Source organism: Hibiscus syriacus, unplaced genomic scaffold (assembly GCF_006381635.1).
Source record: "Hibiscus syriacus cultivar Baekdansim isolate YM2019G1 unplaced genomic scaffold, ASM638163v2 tig00111708_pilon, whole genome shotgun sequence".
Classification (NCBI taxonomy): domain Eukaryota; kingdom Viridiplantae; phylum Streptophyta; class Magnoliopsida; order Malvales; family Malvaceae; genus Hibiscus; species Hibiscus syriacus.
Genome location: NW_024063159.1, coordinates 1,255,854 through 1,278,663, shown reverse-complemented (window position 1 = coordinate 1,278,663; position 22,810 = coordinate 1,255,854). Strand labels below are relative to the sequence as shown.

The 22,810-nt window shown below is 36.3% G+C and overlaps 2 protein-coding genes across 3 annotated transcripts; both read right to left on the bottom strand.

The window, feature by feature from the left end:
- Positions 1 to 35: 35 nt before the first annotated feature.
- LOC120167920 (probable CCR4-associated factor 1 homolog 9) lies at positions 36 to 21,045 on the bottom strand. Of its 2 annotated transcripts, XM_039176809.1 has the most exons (3): positions 21,041 to 21,045; positions 5,978 to 5,982; positions 36 to 903 (listed from the first exon to the last, which is right to left on the bottom strand). In XM_039176809.1, exon 3 carries the CDS (start codon positions 879 to 881, stop codon positions 36 to 38), a length of 846 nt encoding a protein of 281 aa, XP_039032740.1. In that variant the 5' UTR covers positions 882 to 903; positions 5,978 to 5,982; positions 21,041 to 21,045. The 2 variants fall into 2 exon arrangements, with proteins under 2 accessions (XP_039032740.1, XP_039032739.1); XM_039176808.1 differs by lacking the exons at positions 5,978 to 5,982; positions 21,041 to 21,045 and adding an exon at positions 18,519 to 18,575 and having other exon boundaries at positions 36 to 899.
- LOC120167921 lies at positions 18,528 to 18,949 on the bottom strand. Its single transcript, XM_039176810.1, has one exon. The coding sequence runs from the start codon at positions 18,869 to 18,871 to the stop codon at positions 18,560 to 18,562; it is 312 nt and encodes a 103-aa protein (XP_039032741.1). The 5' UTR covers positions 18,872 to 18,949; the 3' UTR covers positions 18,528 to 18,559.
- Positions 21,046 to 22,810: the final 1,765 nt, after the last annotated feature.

Below are 22,810 nucleotides of genomic sequence, written 5' to 3'. Positions count from 1 at the left end.
GTAGGAATAATTTTCAACTTGATCAATGAATTAATTTAATTAACTTCCAATCCATACAGTACACCCGCGTGCATTTCCGGTCCATCCTTCACGAAATACACTTCCCTAATTTTTTGGAACGCATGCCACGTCATCAAGGAGTCTGACCCGGCCTGGTGACATTTCCCGACCGCTCGGTTCACATCCAAGGTCCTGGCCACCCTATCCAACCCTCCGTACAAGCTCCGGCAAAATCTCATCATGTGCTTCACGTCATAAACTTTGCTCCCAAAAAACACCCTCACTACCTTCAGGAACTCGTCCAAGCCGCCGGGAAGGTCGCGGCGTGTCAGGATCTTAACCAAGTACCAGAAATCGTACGCGCTGTGAAAAGTCACCCAACTCACCGACTCATTGCAAACCAGTCCGGACGACATCATCAACTCGGCAAACCGGACCGAGTCGATCCCCTCCTCCCTGTTCTTCTCGAAATCAATCCCTTGCTTCCTCAGGAGGGCGATGTAATCAGGCGCGTGAGAGTCGCGCTCCACGTCGAAGTCTCGAAAATTGAATTCCCAGATGAACTGCTCGTCGTGGGTGCCCAGGTGGGGTAGATTACCGGAAGAATCGGTGAGGGTGAGGCTCACCTGGATCAAGTTCAAAGCATCAACGTTGGATTTGAGGAGCCTGTAATGATCGGAAGGACGAAACTGGGCGTTGTAAGACCGGGTGGGATCCATTATCGGCCTGAAAACAATACCCGGAAATTCAGTGTCTATGGAAATGAAAGGGTACTCATCGATCACTCGGCTGATCAACTCGAACTCCGCTTCTAGATTATCCGACGAAACCTCCCTTATCTTAACATGTCTCGAAACCCTGTCTGAATCATCGAACCCCATGATCTGAAGAGAGAGAGAGAGACTTGTGTTTTCTAATGGGAGTGTTTTTTGCTTGCAGAAAACAGAGCGAAAGGGTGGGTATATATGAGTAAGGGGGAAGTGGTCAAAGAGAAAGAAGGGACGAGTTTCCATTCGGGAAAAAACTATGAATGTAGACTAGGGTGACTGTATGATGGGCAAACTATGAATCCAGTTTACTTATTATTTCTCGAAATGGGGTGAAATGTACTGTGCTTCAAGTGGTTCTTCGGATATCTCGGCGTTTTTAGGGTTAATTTTTTCCATGCTTGATTTCTCGGCGTCTTTGGGGTTATGACACTATGGGAATGCTCGGCGTCTTCAAGCAATTGGACTGTGGGATCTCTCGGCGTCTTCTGCATGCTACAAGGAATGCCAAGGTGGATCTCTCGGCGTCTTCACCTGTCGTCTGGCGCACGGGAATCTCTGCATGACTCTCTGAATCGTGCATGCATGCTGGGGGGCCTGGACGTCTTCATCTCTGCATGACTCTCTGCATGCATGCAGAGTTGATTTAACACTTGAATACAATAATAATGGGAGTGCTCGGCGTCTTTAGTTAATAGGGTTACAAGGGCATTCGATTTCCCGGCGTCTTAAGTTATACATGGAGAATATTTGGTTGCAGGTGGTCGTGAAATCTCGGCGTCATTCGTTCTGCATGCGTCTGTATTCTTTGTGGTCGAAGCGTGAGATTCGTCTGAAGCGTCTGTATGCTTTAGGGTCGAAGCGTGAGATTCGCCTGAAGCGTGAGATTTGTTGTATGCTTTGAGACTAATAATTTACTCGAAGTCTTCAATTGCAGGGATGGTATTATAAAAAAAACGTCAATAATTGGTGCACCGACTTGTTATAGAATAGGGGTGGGTATTGTATTTCATTGCATGCAGTTGGTTTTAACTTACAGAAGTAAGTGAGGGAATTTTTTTTTTTTGCATTAGATTCAATTGGAGCTGCTGCTTGAAGTGATATTGGAGATTTTTGTTGGTTCGGTAATTTTTCGAGCTTTGGTTTAACGTCGTTCAAAAACACGTAAGTTCTTTCTCGTTTCCCATACGAACTCTGTTTTTTTTCGTGTTGAAAGAATGCTCATATATGTTAGGAGAATGATACATTTAAATTTTGTTCATGAGACCATAGTAATGTAATTTAGAGTACTAATGTTAATTTAAAATTAGAAAATGTAAGTTTGATGATTAGGTATACAGAAAATTTAAGTTTGAGTATTATTGTTAATTTAAATTTTCGTGTAATTTTTAGTTGTATTTTTATATAATAATTATTAGAATTTTATTTTGATTTAGTGGGAAAAAAATTCTCATTATGTAATCCTGACATTTTTACCGTAATAATAATGTATTTAAGTATTATTTTATAAAACAATTGTTAACATAATTATATTTATTATTATAGTTTGTAAATAATTAATTTTCATTACATTATTAATGTAATTATTCTGAATATCTATATTTTTACGTGTAGAGAAAATGAGCAACAAATTTTTCACGATTGTCCATTACAATGGACATATGATGGAAAATGAGGTCGGAGTTATTTTTCAGTCTGAAACACCTATAAATATGATGTTTAAAAGGGACATCACATTGTAGAGATCAAGGAGAGGATAGAAAGAAAAAACGTGCTAAAGTTGATGGTTTGAGGTACAGATTTATGGTATGTCCCAATCCGGTCAGGTATGCTGCAGTACCACTTGAAGAAGACGATGATATTATAACTATGGTTGAATTACATGACTCAACAAATATTCCAATTATTGAGTTATTTGTTGAGTTGTGTAATATATCTAATGTGCCTGGGTCATCAATAAATGCGGTTGGAACTTCATCTCAAATGGGTTTCGAGAGTCATTTCGATAACCCAACATATAGGTCGATGAACAACTTTGTGGCGATGTTGGAAAGTGCAAATGAAGTTGGTGGAACATCTGGAGCCGCAGAGTATTATGCTGAAAACCGCTGGGAAGAAATACTTGAAGATTCCAGTGAAGATGAAGAAACTGAGGAACCTTTTTTGGCTGAGGATGATGCCATGTTCCATGGTGATGAAGCTGATATCAATATTGATGAATATTCGACATCGTATCAACCTACCCCTCACATGCAGGAGATTGATTATGAAGCAATGAGGGCACCTGAATTCCCGGAGATGCCACATTTAACTTCAGGCTATATGATTGAATCGTCCAATAACTCTGGTGAATTAGCAGTTGGGAAGCAATACAGAGGAAAAAAAAGAAGCTACACTAGCGATTAAAGAGTATTGCATAAGAGGCCATGTAGATTGCAAGACTGCAGAGTCCAACCAGAAAACTTTGTACGCGAAGTGTGTTAAATATGGGCCCGAGTGTAAATGGTTGATCAGAGTGTCCAAAATGCAGAGGCAAGATGCTTGGGTCATCACAAGGTACAATGGTCCACACACATGTTTGCAAAACTCTATCGAACAAGACCACCGACTACTGGACTCCGATATAATTTGTCAATATGTGAAGGTTTTGGTTGAACAAAATCCAAGGATCCCTTTCTCGGTGTTAGCTGCATCTATTCGAGACTAGTTCGGATACAATGTAAAATACAAACTCGTGTGGCATGCGAAGGAGAAGGCAAGGAGGTTGATATATGGCGATTGGGATACATCATACAATGAGTTACCTGATTTGTTACGAGCTATGAAATAATTCATACCTGGAACCATCGTGAAGTCTCAGACCATGCCTGCATACGACCGAGAAGATCAACTTGTTCAAGGGAAGAGAATATTCCATAGACTCTTTTGGGCATTCAAGTCTTGCATAGAAGGTTTTCCATTTTGCAAACGTATGGTCCAAATAGATGGTACGTGGTTATACGGTCAATACAGACATATATTATTGATAGCAGTTGCGCAGGATGGTCAACGAAATATATTCCCAATTGCATTCGCCATCGTTGAAGGAGAGACAACAGAGGCTTGGGACTTCTTTCTCAATAATCTACGTAAGTATGTCGTCGAGAAGAAGGAGTTTCCTTGATATCCGATCGAGGAACTGGCCTTTTGGCAGCAATTTTTCAGCATTTGTACTCATTTATGTGCTTGTTTATAAATTGACTTTAACACAATATCTATTTTGAAACAGGATATGAACTACGCCAACCAAATTTTGACAAGAGATTGGAGGAAGTTTCATAACGGCCGTATTCGTAGGAGATAGTCAGCATGGGTAAGTTTTATTTTCAGCATTTGTACTCATTTATGTGCTTGTTTATAAATTGACTTTAACACATATCTATTTTGAAACAGGATATGAACTACGCCACCAATTTTGACAAGAGATTGGAGGATTTGAAGGTCATAGATGAGCGCGTTTGGAAATGGGCGTCGAAAATCGAGCGGGAGAAGTGGTCGCAAGCATACGATTGTGGTCGGAGATACGGACACATGACTACAAACCTTGCTGAGGCCATTAATTCAGTACTAAAAGTACACGACATCTCCCATAGCGAGTGTGGTGAAAGAGACATACTTTAGGTTGGCTAAAGTTTGGTCGATAAAGGGAAAGATCGAGTGTCTGATAAATCGAGGTAAAATATGGCTCCGGCGGTGGTAGAAGCAATGGAAGCAAATGAGCGTATGGCAACCTCAATGTTTGTTCATGACTTCGATCGAATTGGATATACTTTTTCAGGCGTGGAGATATCCGTGTGCTCATGCAGTCGCTGCATGTATGCATACTGGAATCAATTCATACACTTATGTTGATGAGTGCTTTCACCTACAGAGGATATTAAATATATACAACCATGAGTTCAGACCGATCCCAATGAATCTTATTGGGACAATCGAGATCATGATGAATGGTTGCCAAATCCACTACTTCGTAGAAGTCCAACGGGTCGACCGGAATCTACTCGTATCATACCAGTATGGATGTACATATTAGAGAGAAAGGCCAACCGAAGAGGTGTGGATTATGTAGAGGTGAAGGGCATTCAAAGAAATTGTCCAAACCTTCCACAGTATAGACCTCAGCAGTAATCTTATTATTTTATAAATTTTATATTATATGCGATTCAATTACTCGAGTACATATTAATAATAATTATTTAAATTTAATTATAACTTTAATGATTTAATAATAATTATTTAACTTTAATGATTTAATAATAATTACTTTAATAATTTAACTTAATGATTAATAATAATACTTTAATGATTGAATTTTAATGATTTAATAATAATTACTTTAATGATTAATTTTAATGATTTAATGATTTAACTTTAATGATTTAATTTTAATGATTAATGATTTAACTTTAATGATTTAATAATAATACTTTAATGATTTATGATTTAATGATTTAATAATATTACTTTAATGATTTAACTTTAATGATTTATAATAATTATTTAACTTTAATGATTTAATAATAATTACTTTAATGATTTAACTTTAATGATTAATAATAATTACTTTAATGATTAATTTTAATGATTTAATAATAATTACTTAATGATTTAATTTAATGATTTAATGATTTAACTTTAATGATTTAATAATAATTACTTTAATGATTAATAATAATTACTTTAATGATTTAACTTTAATGTTTTAATAATAATTACTTTAAGATTTAATGATTTAATAATAATTACTTTAATGATTTAACTTTAATGCTTTAATAATAATTTAATGATTAATGATTTAATGATTTAATGATTTAATAATAATTACTTAATGATTTATTTTAATAATTTAATAATAATTACTTAATTTTAATGATTTAATTTTAATGATTTAATAATAATTACTTGACTTTAATGATTTATTTACTGATATAATAATAGTAAATATATTCGATTCAATTACTTTAATTGATACAATAATTAAAATAAGGATTAAAACTCTTGTCGGTGTCGGGGTGTTGTTGAGTAAAATGTCGAGGCCCACGTCGGTTTCGTTGTGTCGTTGCAGTTGTCAGGAGTTTGTTCAGCATAACCAACCTGCTCATTCATCGAGGGCATAGGTTCTGGTGTTGTAAATACATGCCCACCACCACTATGCTCTCCCATCTGAGGACAAACACTCGTACTTGTGATTATAGATGTCATCTGATCAAAATCATTTGTTGCCCCAAACATAGGAGGGAACATGAGTGATTGATGAGGAACATGTTGAGGAGTGTAGGGCGTAACACCAGAATCACCAACCACTTGACTAAATGATCTTGTGTGATCAAAAGATTCTGGTGGGATATTATCCATTGTCTCTTGTTCTGCTCCACGGTGAGAAGAACTCCTACTCCCACTCCCACTCCTACTCCCAGTCCTTCTTGGTTTCTCGGGTTTACCGAATTTTTTCGTATACTCTATAAATTGTCGCCTTCTCTGATCGTTTGTCAAGAACGGCTTTCCATTTCCCAAAAATAATTCAGGTAATCCGAACTCTTGAAGTCAAAGTCATCTGCTTGTATGGGAGTGAGCGTTGGCAAGTATGAACCCCTGTTGTTCCAATGATTGATATGGTTAGCATGCCTCACCGACCAATCCTTACCGACCCTACCCCGCCCATCTAATCGATGGAGAGCATCATGATTCTCTGGAATGACTGGAATATGTTGGTGGAAGCCGAACTGCCTCAACACTCTATCGGTAAATTGGAACTCCACAAACATGAAATGGATCAATGGTGTAACAGCACACCAATATTCACAACCCTCCCAGACATGTTGCGGTACGCACGACATAATTTCTTGATCATCGTACGGCCTCCAAATAAACTATAAAATAAAATTATAGTTATTATTAATTAAATAAATTATAAAAATCACAAATTAATAAATAACAATATTATATATAAACATAATAAAAAATAAATTCACTTATTAATTTTATATATACCTCAACTTTGCATTTGATGTCAATCTTAAACCTAAACTCTTTCACGTTGTTGTGCGCCACCCGTTCTTTCTATTTTATGCCTCCATCTGTATACCATCAAAATAAAATTTTGTAATTATTTTTCATTTACAAAATATTCTTATTTAATTAAGATAAAATATTTTAAATCAATAAAATTACCTTCCGGCAAGAGGAAAGTCAACTGCAGTTCGGCTAATCGGTGTTAACCATGGAATTCTGTACCACACCCACGATTGTAATAACATCGTGCATCCACCGATTTCAGTCGTGTACGCATCATTAACAATTAATGATGCCTTGCACATCGCGATACAAGAATGCCAATATTGCTGATCCCCAACTATACTGACGGGTCATAAAGAAGTCTCCAAAAACGGAAGATATTGTATATGGACAAGATTACTGGATTATCTGGCATCAAGATTCCGCCGATCAAACGTAATATATATGCTCGAGTTGCATATATAATGTCTCGCTCACTACATTGTGGATCGGCTTAAACTCATTTGCCAACCAGGATAATCTCAGCCGTGACCCTTTTGCTATATCTTTGTCTGGTACCTTCCCAAGGTAACGCTCACATATTGCAAACATATCAAGATCTGTATTTCCAACCACTGCCATTCCATTTGTAGGAACCCTAGTTGTAAAGCCACATCTCTAAAGTGATCGTACATTCACCACATGGAAGATGAAAGTATGAGTTTCTGGTCTCCACCTTTCAATTAATGCACTTATCAAACCGGGGATCAACCGAAATTCTCTTACAAAAGCAACATCATAAAAACCCACTGTTTTCAAATTATCACAATACGTTGATCTGGCATCTCACAGTTGATAAGTCGAGGACGAAGGACTCGTTGTTCGTCATCCTGCAATTTATTAATCATTGTAATTAGAATTAATACACCGTTCTCAAATAAAAAAAATAAGTCGATCATATTACCAGTTCTCCCAAATTACTCGAAATGTGTCGACCATCTAGCCTCAAAAGAACATTTTCTTCTGCCATGTTTCAACAAATCTAGACAAAAAAAATTAAATATTACACTCAATTATTACATTGTTTTATTCAAATAATCAATTGCATGTTATCTACTTTAATAAAAAATAAACATCAAATATAAAATGATCCCTAATTACTATTTGCTTCTCAACATTTTCAAACTTTGCAATTTAATCACTAAATTTATAAATTCTTTCAAATTTAACCAATTAAGCATATTAATACTAAATTCAAGCATAGTATACTAACTTTTTATAATTTACTCTAATTCCTTAAATTTCTCAAATTTTACAAAACGATCCCTAATTACTATTTGGTTCTCAACATTTTCAAAGTTAGCAATTTAATCCATAAATTTTAAATTCTTTCTAATTTAACCAATTAAGCATACTAATACTAAATTTCAGCATAGTATATCAACTTTTAATAATTTACTCTTATTCCTTAAATTCCTTAAATTTTACAAAACGGTCCCTAAAACTTTACAATGTTCCAAAATGGTCCCAACCTTATTTCAAATTATGTAACAACATATAAATTATTATTTCAGAGTGTAACAACATATAATCACAAAATTAATAAACTTATGAAACTAAAATTATGAGATCAATATGAAACCCTAAACCTTTAAAATAAGAATCAAATGAGATTTAGGGCTTGAGTTTAAATTACCTCAGGCTATGCTTTGTGATCTTGCTGCTGATCGATCTCCCTCTCAGGCTCTCACTGCTTCTGTAATTGTGAATTGCCTCAGCCCCAAACTCTCACTACTTCTGTAATTGTGAATTGCCTTAGCCCTAGCAGTCTCTTATAAACACATTCGTAACTCATCCATGCATTATTGGATTTATTTGTTAAGAAGATGCCGAGATATCCAGCCTTCCATGCAAAGACGCCGAGAAATCCTTACCTAAATGTGAAGAAGACGCCGAGAAATCCAACAATTGCATGCCCCCCACATGCAGACGTGCAGGACCCCCACATGCAGACGTGCAGCCCTGCTCAACCCGTGATTTCTGTGCTTTCTCCCTGCAGAACCCGTGATTTCTCACGTCCAGTCCCATGCACAGCACTGAAGACGCCGAGATTTCCTACGAAGAATCCAACTGAAGACGCCGAGAGTTCCTATGAAGAATCCAACTGAAGACGCCGAGAGATCAATCATACATGCACAGCTCCCACGCTTCCACATCTGCTGAAGACGCCGGGATATCCAAGTTGAAGACGACGACAGCTCCATCAAATCTGAAGACGCTGAGCTTTCCATATTTCCTATAGCAATCACTCCATTGTGGGAAATAATATCATGGCTTCATTATCTTGGGAATAAAAGTTTCCCTTAAACATTATCGTGGCAGTTTTGCCCTGTATGATGTATAATATTGTTGTACAAATTGCGGCTGCCCATATATGTAATTAATAATAATAATAATAAAATCGATACGAATAATAATATTTTCGATCTTTTTATTTTATTTTATTATTTATAATAATAATAAAACTGATAATATTTTTTTAATCGTATATTAAGATTGTCACACGTGAACATTTTTCGGTTACGGTTTCATGTCTTTTTGTATGAATATCAACCTGAATTTTATGTTCAACATCATCTGGCTAATTTCAAGAGTTAAATAAATTATTATTATTTTTAAAACTTTTAAGTTTAAATTGCCAATGATTATATAATATCTAAATATTTATTATTAAATAGTTAAAAAAATTTAAAATAAATATTATCATTTATAATCAACTTAGATTAATAAAAAAAAATCAATATGTTTCATGAATTTTGTATTAAATATTTTTCTTCGATATTTCCTAAAAAGTAATAGATATGTGAGATGATGCATATTTGTTTCGTTCTGTTCTTAATTTATGTCTTTTTTTGTTTAACATGGACATTTAATTGGGTGAAATAATATAATTTTTTTCTGCTTCAGCACAACCGATCGAAGAGGGAGAGTGTCAAAAATCTCTCATTTGATAGTTTTTTTTCTCGACTCATCTTAATTAATAAATCAGCTACAACTAGGAGTGTACAATAAAATTCGATCTATTGATCCAGTGATTCAATCCGAAAATTCGGATATCCAATCCGTTTTTTATTTTTCGGATAATTCAGATCGAATATTTAAAAAAATTTAGATTATCGAATCGGATACAAATCATAAAAATTTCAATTTTAGATTATCTAAAAATCCGAAAATATATTAGATTTTTGGATTTTAGATACCCTTTAGCCCATGAATGAGTAATCCACTAACATAATAAAAAATAGGATATTTAATTATTTATTGTGTGTGAGTAATTAAATATATATAAAAAATCTAATAGAAATATCGAATAAGTTACATTGAATCATAAAATTTAAAATTATTTTTTTGTCAAATTAAATTTTAAATTTAAATATCTGATCTGAAAATTTGGATATCTGATTTTTTTCAAATCAATACGGATCACTATTTTAGATATCCGAAATTCTCGAATTGAATCGAATCCGATATCCGAATTTGCATATCCCTAGCTACAACATTTCCTTGGCAATATAGGTTGAAATTTCACTTTCCTCTCGCATTGAAGTAGCTTATGAATTAATTTTATGAATGAAAACTCTTAACAAGTGTTAAGACTTTATTTTAAAATTCTTCACAGCCTCCATGTTATCTGATTCAACGAGCACCTACCTGATTAACAAATTATTTTATGTGTTTTCTTTTATAATCTTAATTTAAAATTTTGACGAGTGTTAGTATTTAATTTAATTTAATTTATTTTATAATTTTATGTTTTTTTATAGAATTATCTTAATTTTTTAATAAAATTAATACACGATAAAACTCGTAACACCAAATTAATAGGAAGGTCAGAGAAATAGAAAGATAAAATATAATAATATTAACATAAAATGAGTTTTGGTTTGACTTGTTCTAACTCAAACATTCATTTGAAAGAGAATCTGCACGTGATTAAATATTAGATTGTTGGGCAAATTACAAATTTCACTACTAAACTTTACTCACTCTCCTATTTTACTCATCGAACTTTAAAAGTTTTCAATTTTCTCAATGAACTTAATACATTAGATTTTTTTGGCCATTAAACTTTACTCTCTCTCCTATTTTGGCCACTCCGTTGTTAAATAGTTAACGACGTTAAAAATGAAATTGTTTTAAAAAACAAAATTTTCACCAAAAAGACGTGGTTTTGCATCTATATAACTGCTCATTTTAATACCATTAACTATTTAACGATCGAATGACAAAAAACCCAATGTATTAAGTTCAATGAGAAAATCAAAAAGATTTAAAATACAGTGAGTAAAATAGGAGATAAAATAAAGTTCAATTACCAAATTAATTTACCCTAGATTGCTTGGGTGTAATTTTAAATTTCGGTTGAAGTAGCTTCTAAGTAATAAAAAAATATTTTGGGAGTCTAATCTTCTAGATTCCTAAAGGGAAATTAGATAACTCATGATGAGTCAATGATGGGCAAATTTTGACACCACTCACTGGCCACCCTCTCACCATTGGACTCTTCTCCTTGTTGACTTCGAAACTACCTCTAAATTTCCTCCCAAAATTCAAAATATGAAGATATATTTAATTGACTTAAATCTACAATTATTAGGTGAAATTATAATGTTTACGAAGCATGCATTATGGAGGTGTATTTAATTGGAGTTTTTCCCGAAAAATCATTGGTGATCGGTATATTTATCGATCTAACACCGGTCAGACTATATTTCCAGATCTAACATCTTTTGCAGTAAAGAGCGCCCCCTACACCACGCTATATGCTGATTTGGCGTCACGTGGGGTAAGGCGCCCCCCCTGAATCGCGCTATATGCTGACATGGAATACACGTGGGTATAGCGCGGCCCCAGGAGTGCGCCTTACGCCACGTAGGGTATAGCGCGGGTCAGGGGCCGCGCCTTACCTTTAATTCTCTAACATAATTATATATAGCGCGTGACAGAGCCCGCACCGTACCTTTAAGTGATATAATTATATAAGGCGCGGTGCAGGTACCGCGCCTTGTATAATTATAGCAACTTTTCTCGGCGATAAATACCTTTCTCCCCCGGTTAAGTTCCTCACATCTCTCCTCTCAACTTATAAATTAATACAACAATTCCGTCAACGAGTCAATAATTCTGACAATTGTCTCATATTTGATTCAGAAGTTCGTGCGATTTTTCGTTATAAGGTAATTTTGTGATAATTTTTTTATTATACTTATTGTTTATTATGATTATTTGAAGAAAAAAAATTATGCTAATTGTTGTCAAATAATAAAAAATTACAATTAAAAAGTCCAATAAACTAAATACAAATATAATAAAAAACAAAATCTATCGATGCCTGCGACGCGAATGTGTTCCGCAGGGCGATGACTGTCGGTCTCGAGGAGGATTTCTTCGTATCACTGGTTGTGACTCCTCGCTGTCATCATCATCATCATCACCATCATCGTCGTCGTCGTCGTCCTCCTCCTCCTCCTGAGTAGGTACATTAGGTTGATGAGGAGCTGATGACGATGAAGCACCTTCATAGAATAAGGACCCTGGAGGTGTATGACTGACTATCCCACTGGCTTGCGAAAATTGGGAAAACTCATAAAACCTAGACATCGTTGAGTGTGAAAACTGTACAAGAGGTGTTTGTGTTACGGCCATGGGTGATGAGGCTGAACCCGCCAAATATCCAACATATGAACCCCAAGTCGGATATGCAAACATAGACTCATAATAGCCTCCAAGAGGGGTCATCTGTGACGGTGGCGGGGGGGGGGGGGTCATAAAACCAGGTGAAGGCAGCGGCGGTGGCATCTGGTAATGGAAAGGCGGTGGCGGCATCATTTATGGTTGCGGTATGTAGTGTCGCTGGATACAAGGCGTGGCGGCATCATTTATGGTTGCGGTATGTAAGTCGCTGGATACGGTGGCTGCTGTGAAGGTCTTGCTGGTGCAGCTGAGGATGAACCGGAAGCACATGCTCTCTGTCCACGAGTCGGCGGACGATGGTGCTGTGTCGGTGAACGTCTCTGTCGACGTCGTGGAAAGGTCTACCCTCGTGCATCTTCGGGAAGCAGAAACGGTTTCCCGTTACTGTTGAACCACTCATAATAACCGTCAGTAACCATCAAGAGGTCAAGTAAAATGGGCTCTCTATGGGGAAGGCACCGATGTCGATCCTCCCACAACACGACCCACTCATGATGCCTCACCAGCCAATCTGTATCTATCTTGTCGCATCTATCTGTGCTATGCAACTCGTCCATATTGCGAGGTGCTTCTGGAATTGGTTGAAAACAACCAAATTGCCGGAGCACGCGATCAGTGGAGTGCCACTCGACAGTCACATAACAGATCAAGGGGTCCATCGCCATCCAAACATTTGATGGGCCCCTCAACTAAGGTGGGATCACCGCCCTCACATCATCAGTAGAATATGACACCCATTCAAACTAAAACAAATATATATAATTTTTATCAAAAGAATAATCTAATTATATAACTATAATTTAAAATCGATTTTTAAACATTACAATTCATACTTGCGTGACAGCCTTCTGATCGATTAGCACCCTAATTTTTTCTAAATAATCAGGTTGCTCTTGATGATTTTTCCTATCAGTAGACCACCTATTCAAGGAAAAAATTTATTATACGCTTTATAAAATTATTAATATACGAAATCAGTTTTATAATTACCTCAGGAGTAGTGGAAATACGAATGGGTTCTTCACAACGGGACATAAAAAGGGCAATCGATACCATGCCCAAGACTGCAGCAGCAGGAGACATCCGCCGATAGCATTACGCCTGTAGTCAATAGCTCGACACATCTCCCTGTACAGAAAAGCAAAAACTATCGAGCCCCAACTGAATGATCCGGCCATATGAAAGTCGCTCAGATGTTGCAACCACATGCAGTGAACTTGGTTGTGCGATTTGTCCGACATCAGTAACCCTCTTATCAGTTGCAGTATGCATGCCCGTGCATACATTTTAACTTCATCCTCAGACGCGTCCTCGCTCAACTCCTGAAAATTGGCATTTAACCAATTTAACGGTATCCGACCACCGTTAAAACTTTCCGGGACACGTCCTAGATTTTCCCTGCACAAAGTAGTCCAGGAACCCTGCGCGATCCCTGATATAACATCCCCATCCACCGAAAGCCTCAGGTGCATAGCAACATCCTCAAGTGTAATCATGCACTCTCCGCACAGAAAGAAGAATGTGGGTCTCCGCCTCCACCGCTACTAAGGCAGAGATAAAGTCTGGTTCTATCTTACAGTGACCCTGATATCTACCTATGTAACCAAATCCAATCTCTACTAAATACAGCAAGACACGGCTAGATATCACTAACTTAAGGTTCCTAATAAAAGGATCTAATACACGGTCCTTCTCCTAAAAATAAATAATTACAAAAATTAATTCTTAATCTAATAATCATGCATTAAATAAATCAACAAATTATTACTAATAATTTAAATTAAATTAAAACATTAAAATGTTATTGTATCAGCAAAGTGTCGAGATATATGATTTTCATCCAAGCGAAGTAGGTCGCCTTCCATTATATATCTGCAAAAAAAATTATATAAGTAAAATATTAAATAAATTAAAATACTTAAATAATTTAAATACAAAATATTAAAAATATAATAAAATATACCTTAAACAAAGAATATAAGAGTATTTGAGAGAAGTTGAGAGAATTTGGTGTGATGAAAGTGATTGAGGATGAGAGTATTTATAGGGAGGATTGGGGTGTGAAGCGTCGGGGTATGGGGGTAATTAAACATATAGCGCGGGGTAGGGGGCGCGCTTTTCTGACGCGTGGCAGATACACAGGTAAGGCGCAACCCCTGATCCGTGCTATACCCACGTGTATCCTATGTTAGCATATAGAGCGGTGCAGGGGGCGCGTCTTACCCCACGTGGATCCAAATCAGCATATAGCGGGGTTCAGGGGGCACGCTTTACTGTTAAGGGTGTTAGATCGGAAATATAGTCTGACCGATGTTAGATCGGTAAATATACCGGTCACCGGTGATTTTTCGGGAAAACGCCTATTTAATTGACTTTAATCTAAATTGTTTGAAAACAGGGTACACTATCGGAATCGTCACTTAGTTTTCACATTTATACATTTTCATTCATCAAATTCAAAAAATTTAAGTTTCGGTCACTTATGTTATCGTCTTTTTAAGTTTTGATCACTTAGACGTTGAATGTCGTTAGTTTTATGATGTTGCACGATAGTAAAAAGATTTCATTTCTATTTTAACCCTAGATTTTAGATAAAATTATTTACCCCTCTTTTTAATATGCTTTTATTTTAAACTCTTAATTTCCCGGTCTACGCCGTATCTGTTCATCTTCTCTATCACTGATCACCAGTGTCCAACGAGCACAGGAGTATAGATCTCTCCTTTTGAAACCTTTTCTACATACATCCCCCATCATTATGTAGCTGATATTTATGTAGACTAGCACATTCTAATGAATCATTTATTTATAAAAAAAATTTATATTGAAAACAAAGATTCTAAGGGCCTGGGCTTGCGACCCCGCCAGGTTGCATATATGGTTTGCAGAACTGCAGGGCTCGTTGGAAGACGAAGCAGCTTGAGAAAGACTACGACACTTTGCAAGCCAGCTTTAATGGGCTCAGGAATAAGGATAAACTAAAACAATAGGTGATTAGTAGTTAGCTTTTCTATCTATATGCTCAAGATTTGTTGGATTTTCATGTTTACTTCTTGTCAGTCAGGTTCTTCAGCTCACAGATGAGTTGGTTATGGAATAGAAAGGAAGTATGAATGTGAACCCTGTGTCACGGGAACCACTGTAAAAGTTGTTGTTGCAGATCAAAGGGGTTCCGAGGTCGAAGATGCCACCAAGGTGGTCTGCAAGTAGGAAGAAAGTCGTACGTTTGAATCCCACATCCCAAAACCTAACAAAAAACCCTAAGTGATTAAAACTTCAATATTTAAAATTTTGTGAATTAGCATTTCAATAGTTACTAAGCATTCAATAGAAGTTTATATACATAGATTTGAAATGTAAATCAACAACAACAACAATAACAAAACCCTATTCCCATATGTAATGGGGTAAGGGAGAGGTAGGGTAGTAGGCTGTCCCCCAACGCCAGGTTGAGAGCAGCTTCCGTGGAAGACCTCCGGCAATCAAAAAATTAAAAATAAAGATAAAATACAATGCATGTTTAAATAAATAAATAAAATACGTAGTTAGACAATCTTCATATGCAGTCTTCATATGGACGTCTGTAATGGGAAGTAATCCCTGAAAATACACCCCTGCGTAAAAAATATCTGCATATAGACAGAAAAGTAAGACCCGTCCAAAATTATAAAGAGGAAACATGAAGAAAAGTATACAAGGAATTCAACGATAGCAGGCTTCGAGAATGGATAAAGTCAAATGGGTTAAAACCTAAACTAAGGCAACACTACTCCGTTACCTTAGTTCTAGGCCTTCATTAATTCCAATGACATAAACGTATAAAAAGTATAAGTAATGAAATTACTACAAAGGCATTAAAAGAAGACAAAGATGATACACCCAATGGATGTGACTCGCCCTACTCGACTACCCTGATCTTAAGTCGCCATAATTTCCTATCAGAGGTCATGTCCTCAGTAAGGACTAAATCCTTCAAATCAGATCTCAAGCAGTCTTCCCATTTCCGCCTTGGTCGACCTCTCCTTCTGGTACCGTCGACTGTAATCGACTCTACCCTCCTAACCGCATCCGATGGTTGTCGTCTTTGGACATGCCCAAACCACAGTAGTCTTCCCTCCCTCAATTTTTCGGATACAAGCACCACCCCCAAGGACATCTAATAGCAGAGTTTGGTGTCATGTCCCATAGAGTCCTACCACACACCCATCGAAGCATTCTCATTTCTACGGCCTCCATCTTCCTTACGTGATCCTTCTTGATAGCCCAACATTCTGATCCATACAGCAGCACTGGTCTTATTGCCATTCTATAAAATTTTCCCTTAAGTTTTAGAGGTACATTCTTGTCACACAAAACTCCAGTAGCAGCCCTCCACTTTAGCCATCCCGCCTTTATACAGTGTGAAACTTCTTCATCTACACCCCCATCTTTACGTATCATAGACCCTAGGTACTTGAAACAATCCTTTGAGGGGAGAACGTGCCCTTCTATGCATATTTCTACGTCTTCATCGTTTTGGTTCCCACTGAAGTTTGAACATAAATACTCTGTCTTTTCAATATTGATCCTTAGTCCTCTATGCATTTACGTCTTCATCGTTTGGTTCCCACTGAAGTTTGAACATAAATACTCTGTCTTTTCAATATTGATCCTTAGTCCTTTTTCTTCCAAAGCTGTTTTCCATGTAGACAGTCTACTATTCAGCTCAGTTTTTGATTCAGCCACTAAGACAATGTCGTCAACGAAAATCATACACCATGGAACACCGTCTGGTGTCGCACAATAGATGTCATCCATAATCAAAGCAAAGATGTAAGGGCTAAGAGATGACCCTTGGTGGAGTCCGATTTCCACCGGGAATACCTCGGTCTCGCCAACTGTAGTCCTGACGTAGGTAATAGATCTATAGTACATATCACGAATCGCACGGATATAAGCAGTTGGGATCCGTCTCGTTTCCAATGTCTTCCAGATCGTATCGCGGGGAACGCTATCATACGCCTTCTCAAGGTCAATGAACGCCATGTGAAGATCTATATTTTTTTCCCCTATATTTCTCCATAAGCCGTCGAAGTAGATGAATCGCCTCCGTAGTAGACTTGTCTGGCATAAAGCCAAATTGGTTTTCCGAAACCCTAGTAACCTGTCTCAACCTAGCCTCTATCACCCTTTCCCATAGCTTCATGGTATGGCTGAGTAGTTAATACCTCTGTAGTTGCCACAACGTTGGGGATCTCCTTTATTCTTATAGATTGGTATCACCGTAGACTCTCTCCACTCCTCTGGCATCTTGGCAGTCTCTAGAATAATGTTAAAGATGTTGGTCAACCACTTTACTCCCTCTTCTCCTAGGGCCAACCACACAGTGATAGGAATTTGATCTAGACCGACAGTTTTGTCCCTTCCCATCTTTCTAAGAGCCATTTTGACATCCTCAAACCCAATCTTACTTGTGGGGTAGTCAATGACCGTTGTATGATGGTCGGCTGACCCATCAACGGTACTATCTCTACAGGGAGAGGCACCATCATTAAATAAGCCAAAGAAGTAATTATCCCACACCCTCTTAATGTCATGATCTTTCACTAAGAGGACACCATTGTTGTCCTTAATAAACCTAATGCGACCTAGATCCTTTTTCCTATTCTCCCTGGATTTTGCAAGCCTGAAGATGTCGTTTTGTCCTCCCTTGAAATGTAAATAAAACAAGTAAAATCGAAATAATCTCTTCTTCTTTGTATTACACAACTGAATTCAATTCAATTAATTTCTTTCAATTTTTTGATATTATTTTAAGAAATCAGTTAATTTAGTGAGATGAGACACTAAATTCCTTGCGTGAAAGAAGCTACCTATCTGTATCTACCTTTAATTGCATCATATGAATTTAAATGTTTGGAAAAAAAGAAAGGACCATTTCTAGAGAATTACGTAAGTTGTTTGTTTCATGACAAAAAGAGAGGGAAGAAAGAAAGAACAATCATGGCCTCCTGGGACATTCTTGTTCATTTACTTGTCTTCTTAGTGTTCTCTTCCTTGAGAAAATCAAGCAAGACGGTGCTCTTGCATCGAGGGCACTTGGGATCCACTTCCGATAACATGACATACATGAGGCACCGAGGGCATCCCACCAGCATCATCGGGTACTGCACCATCGTCGCCGACTCGTCGGGCTCCGACAAAACGCAAGAGCTCTCCGCCGACATTTCGCAGGAGGAAACCGACGTGTTCGGCGACCCAACTTGTTGGTTTGGCGCCCTTGGTGGCGATGAGTTCAGCGTCAGTTCCAGCTCTGGACTGTTCGCTCTCCGACTCATTGTTTTCTATAAAAATGGATTAAACAGTCAGCTAAAAGGAAGAATAGAAATGGAGAATTGAAAACTGAAGAAAAAGATGTATAATTCAAAACCGACGTGTTCGGCGACCCAACTTGTTGGTTTGGCGCCCTTGGTGGCGATGAGTTCAGCGTCAGTTCCAGCTCTGGACTGTTCGCTCTCCGACTCATTGTTTTCTATAAAAATGGATTAAACAGTCAGCTAAAAGGAAGAATAGAAATGGAGAATTGAAAACTGAAGAAAAAGATGTATAATTCACCTGGGGAAATGAATTAGAAGGCTTCGTCTATGAAATTTGGAAGTGTTTGGGAACCGAGAAAATTGAGTCCGGGTTTCTCCTGCAGATTGATTTTGGAACGCTTTAGGCCGTTTTATATCCAAGGATTTTGAGGGAGGGAAGAGAAAAGGTGTGGATTTTTCTTTGTTAGTAATTAATAAGGGGTAGATACGGAGGGTAAGGAGAATTAGGGTGGAAAACATGATGGAATTCAATACTGGATAAATTAGAGAGGTTAAAGATGGTCACTTGTTACGTATCTCCCAATTTATGAATTCCTAAATATAATTTTACCCTATATATTTATTAATAATTACAATAATATCTTTTTATATATTATTATTTTTAATTAAATCTCTATTTTTATTGAATAAAAATAATATTTTTTTAATAAATATAATATTTCGAGTCGGATTAAATTCAGATTTTATCTCAAAAAGTCGGGTCGAATTTGAGTCGAATGAAAGGTGTAAATTTTTTAAATTAGATCGGATTGACTGAAACCCAACCCAAAATCGACCCGTGCCCAACCCTATATGCACAAGTAATTAGAGTTTTCAGGTAACTTAGTTGAGCCACCCATATAATTAAATTACTTTATAAATGAATTAATTAGACCCTAATTTATCACGATACCTTATTCAAACTTTTTGTTTTAGATTTTTTTTATCTCAATCTGAAATTTGAATCCTATTTTATCTAAATTAAAATAAAATATTTATTAATAAATAATAATTTGAGTTTGATTTAAATTATTTGAAACTAATTTGATACGAATCCAAATGGACATATTGAGCAGAATAAAGGTAGTACAATTTGAAGGGAAAAATACAAAATTGTCATTAAAATATATATAAAAATGATCTTTTTAGCCATGAAAGTTTAAGAAGTTATAAAATAGTCATTACATTTTATCAAACTATTACAAAATTATCATTAAACTTATCGAAATTTATTACTATTTTATAGCACACATTGACAATTTTATAACAGTCCGATTAATTAAATAATTATTTTATAACTTTTAAAATTACAATAATTATTTTATAACTTCTGAAACTTCAATAACGATTTTATAACTTTTAAAAATTTAATAGAAAAAATGATTATTTCAATATAATTTAGTAACTTTATGTATTTTATCCAAGAGTAAAATATAAATGCAACGGGAAAGTAAAGGGGTGGTGGTTAACAGAGGTGGCGTATCTTCATTCTGCTTTGAACAATTATCTGGTGATGAAATATTACAACCGCCGGTTTTTACAGTAAACGCAATTCTCAACTACCTTATGAATAATTTCAATTTGTTTTTTCAAGTTAAATTATTCATTTATTTTTAGGGTGAAGTACATCAATGGTCCCTCGACTGTAGTATGTTGCATTGTCGAGTCCTCCGACTATTAAAAGTTACAAAATAACCCCCCAATTATAGGATATTATTTTGTTGAACTCCCGACTATTAAAAGTTACAAAATGGTCACTCAACTATTCATATGTTTCAAACTCATCTTTTTTCTTTTTGGATAAATTCAATCTATTTACCCAAAGAAAGTAGAAATATGCTACAACAAAACAGTCAAGCCAACAACCAAAAACAAAACAATCAAGCTAACAACCGAAAACAAAACATCAAACAACCAAAATAATTTACACAATGCCCCAGCAAGAACAAAGCCTGCTATTCACAACATCAAACCTATTTATTTGCAAGCCACGAAGTCGAATTTGAATCATCTCCTTGATATTCTATAGGACAGCACCAACCGAACGTGAAGCATTCCTAAAGTGCCTGTGATTCCTCTCCTCCTAAACACTGTACACATGACATCCCCAAGCAAGCTTAAGGATCAAAACCAAGAGAGACTCCCCCCTACAATGAAACAAAGCCCACACAAACTCATGTTCTAAGCTGCTCACTCGACGAGCAATACCACACAGAGCCAGAATTCCCTCCCACAACTCTCTAGGAAAGCCACACTCGAAGAAAAGATGCCCTCTGCTTTCCAAATAATATCCACAAAGCACACACAACACATTCTCAATATTAACACCCAACCTCAATAGTCTCTCCCTTGTAGGAAAGTGATAAAGAATGGCCATCCAAAGTATAAGGTTGTGCTTGTGGATCCGACCAGCAAACCAAATCATATCAGCCCAGGGAACTTTAGGGCCCTCAACCTGAAGCTTATTCCAAATCCTACTAACCTTCAACAAATTAGTATCATCCCCAGAAAATAGGCATCGAGCTTTAGGCTTGAGCTTTAAGATTTTCCTAAAGCTCCAACTGACATTTGAAGGAATCTCCATCTGCCAGAAATCTCTATCCTTCAAAACATATGTTCGGATCCAAGCCACCCAAAGGGAGCCTTCACCCGCCAAAATGCTCTTGATCAACTGCAAGATACAAGCTTTGTTCCATCCTCCAATATCCTTTACTCCCAGCCCTCATTCAGATCACACAAGATAAAAGTTTCCAACTAACACGAGTTGCACCACTCGCACTTATATCTGACCCCTTCCAAAAGAACCGGGAGCAAAGTTGCTCAATCCTCTTAATCGTGGCTTGAGGCAAGATTAATTTCCTACACCAATAATTGGGAATACTAAACAAACAAATCTCGAACTAATTGCAATCTCCCAGCAAAACTTAAGCGATGATTAGCCCACATATTAAGCTTATCTCTAATCTTGTCAATTATTGGTGTGTACTTTAATATGCTGACTAAAATATGATAAAATTGGATCCATAATCTCAAACAACTATACATCTCAAATAGTTCTAGGATCATATTTTATACTGTCTCAATCAACATTTTAACGTTCAACTCAGATAACTGTTAATTTTTAACGAAAAATGACGAGTTTGAAATATATGAATAGTCGGGTAACCATTTTATAACCTTTATAGACGAAGGACTCAACAAAGCAACACACTATAGTCAGTGGACCATTTTGTAGCTTTTAATAGTCAACGAACTCAACAAAACAATATCCTATAGCTGGGGATCATAGTCAGTGGTTCTTAAATACCATAAGATGCTTTAGTGGGATATACCATTGATATTCTTACTAGTTCTCTACTTTCAATTCAACATTGAAAATTCACTTAGTATTGTGGACCACACAACATTTTGTTATACATCAACGGGATAAGGTAGAATCATGCTCAAATATTTAACAGAATGGTCAAATTATACATATGATCCTTGAATTGTACGTTTCAGCATATTTAATCCTTTAATTAAGTTTGATCATTTCTAATTCACATCTTTCTAGGATTTTTTTTTAGAAATGAGATTAAGTTCTTTACATTGATCCCCACCAAATCTTTGAACTTTTTATTTTCGGGATTTAAAAGCCAAAATCTAATAACAATATATATAAATATACCATAATTATTTTGAACCCTTAAAAAAATCTGGTGAAGGATTTCATTTCCAAGGGTTTCATGGCATCCCACCACCTTATTTGTGACCAACTTATGAGCTTTGCAACTACTCTCAACCATTAATGAATCAAAGACCAAATATATTACTTTTTTATCACTATTTCTTAGGATATATATTGTCCTTGGGAAGGGTAAGGAAACTGTGAAATTTTTACGAGGGTTATTTTTATAAAAAAAAAAAATATAAACCGACCCT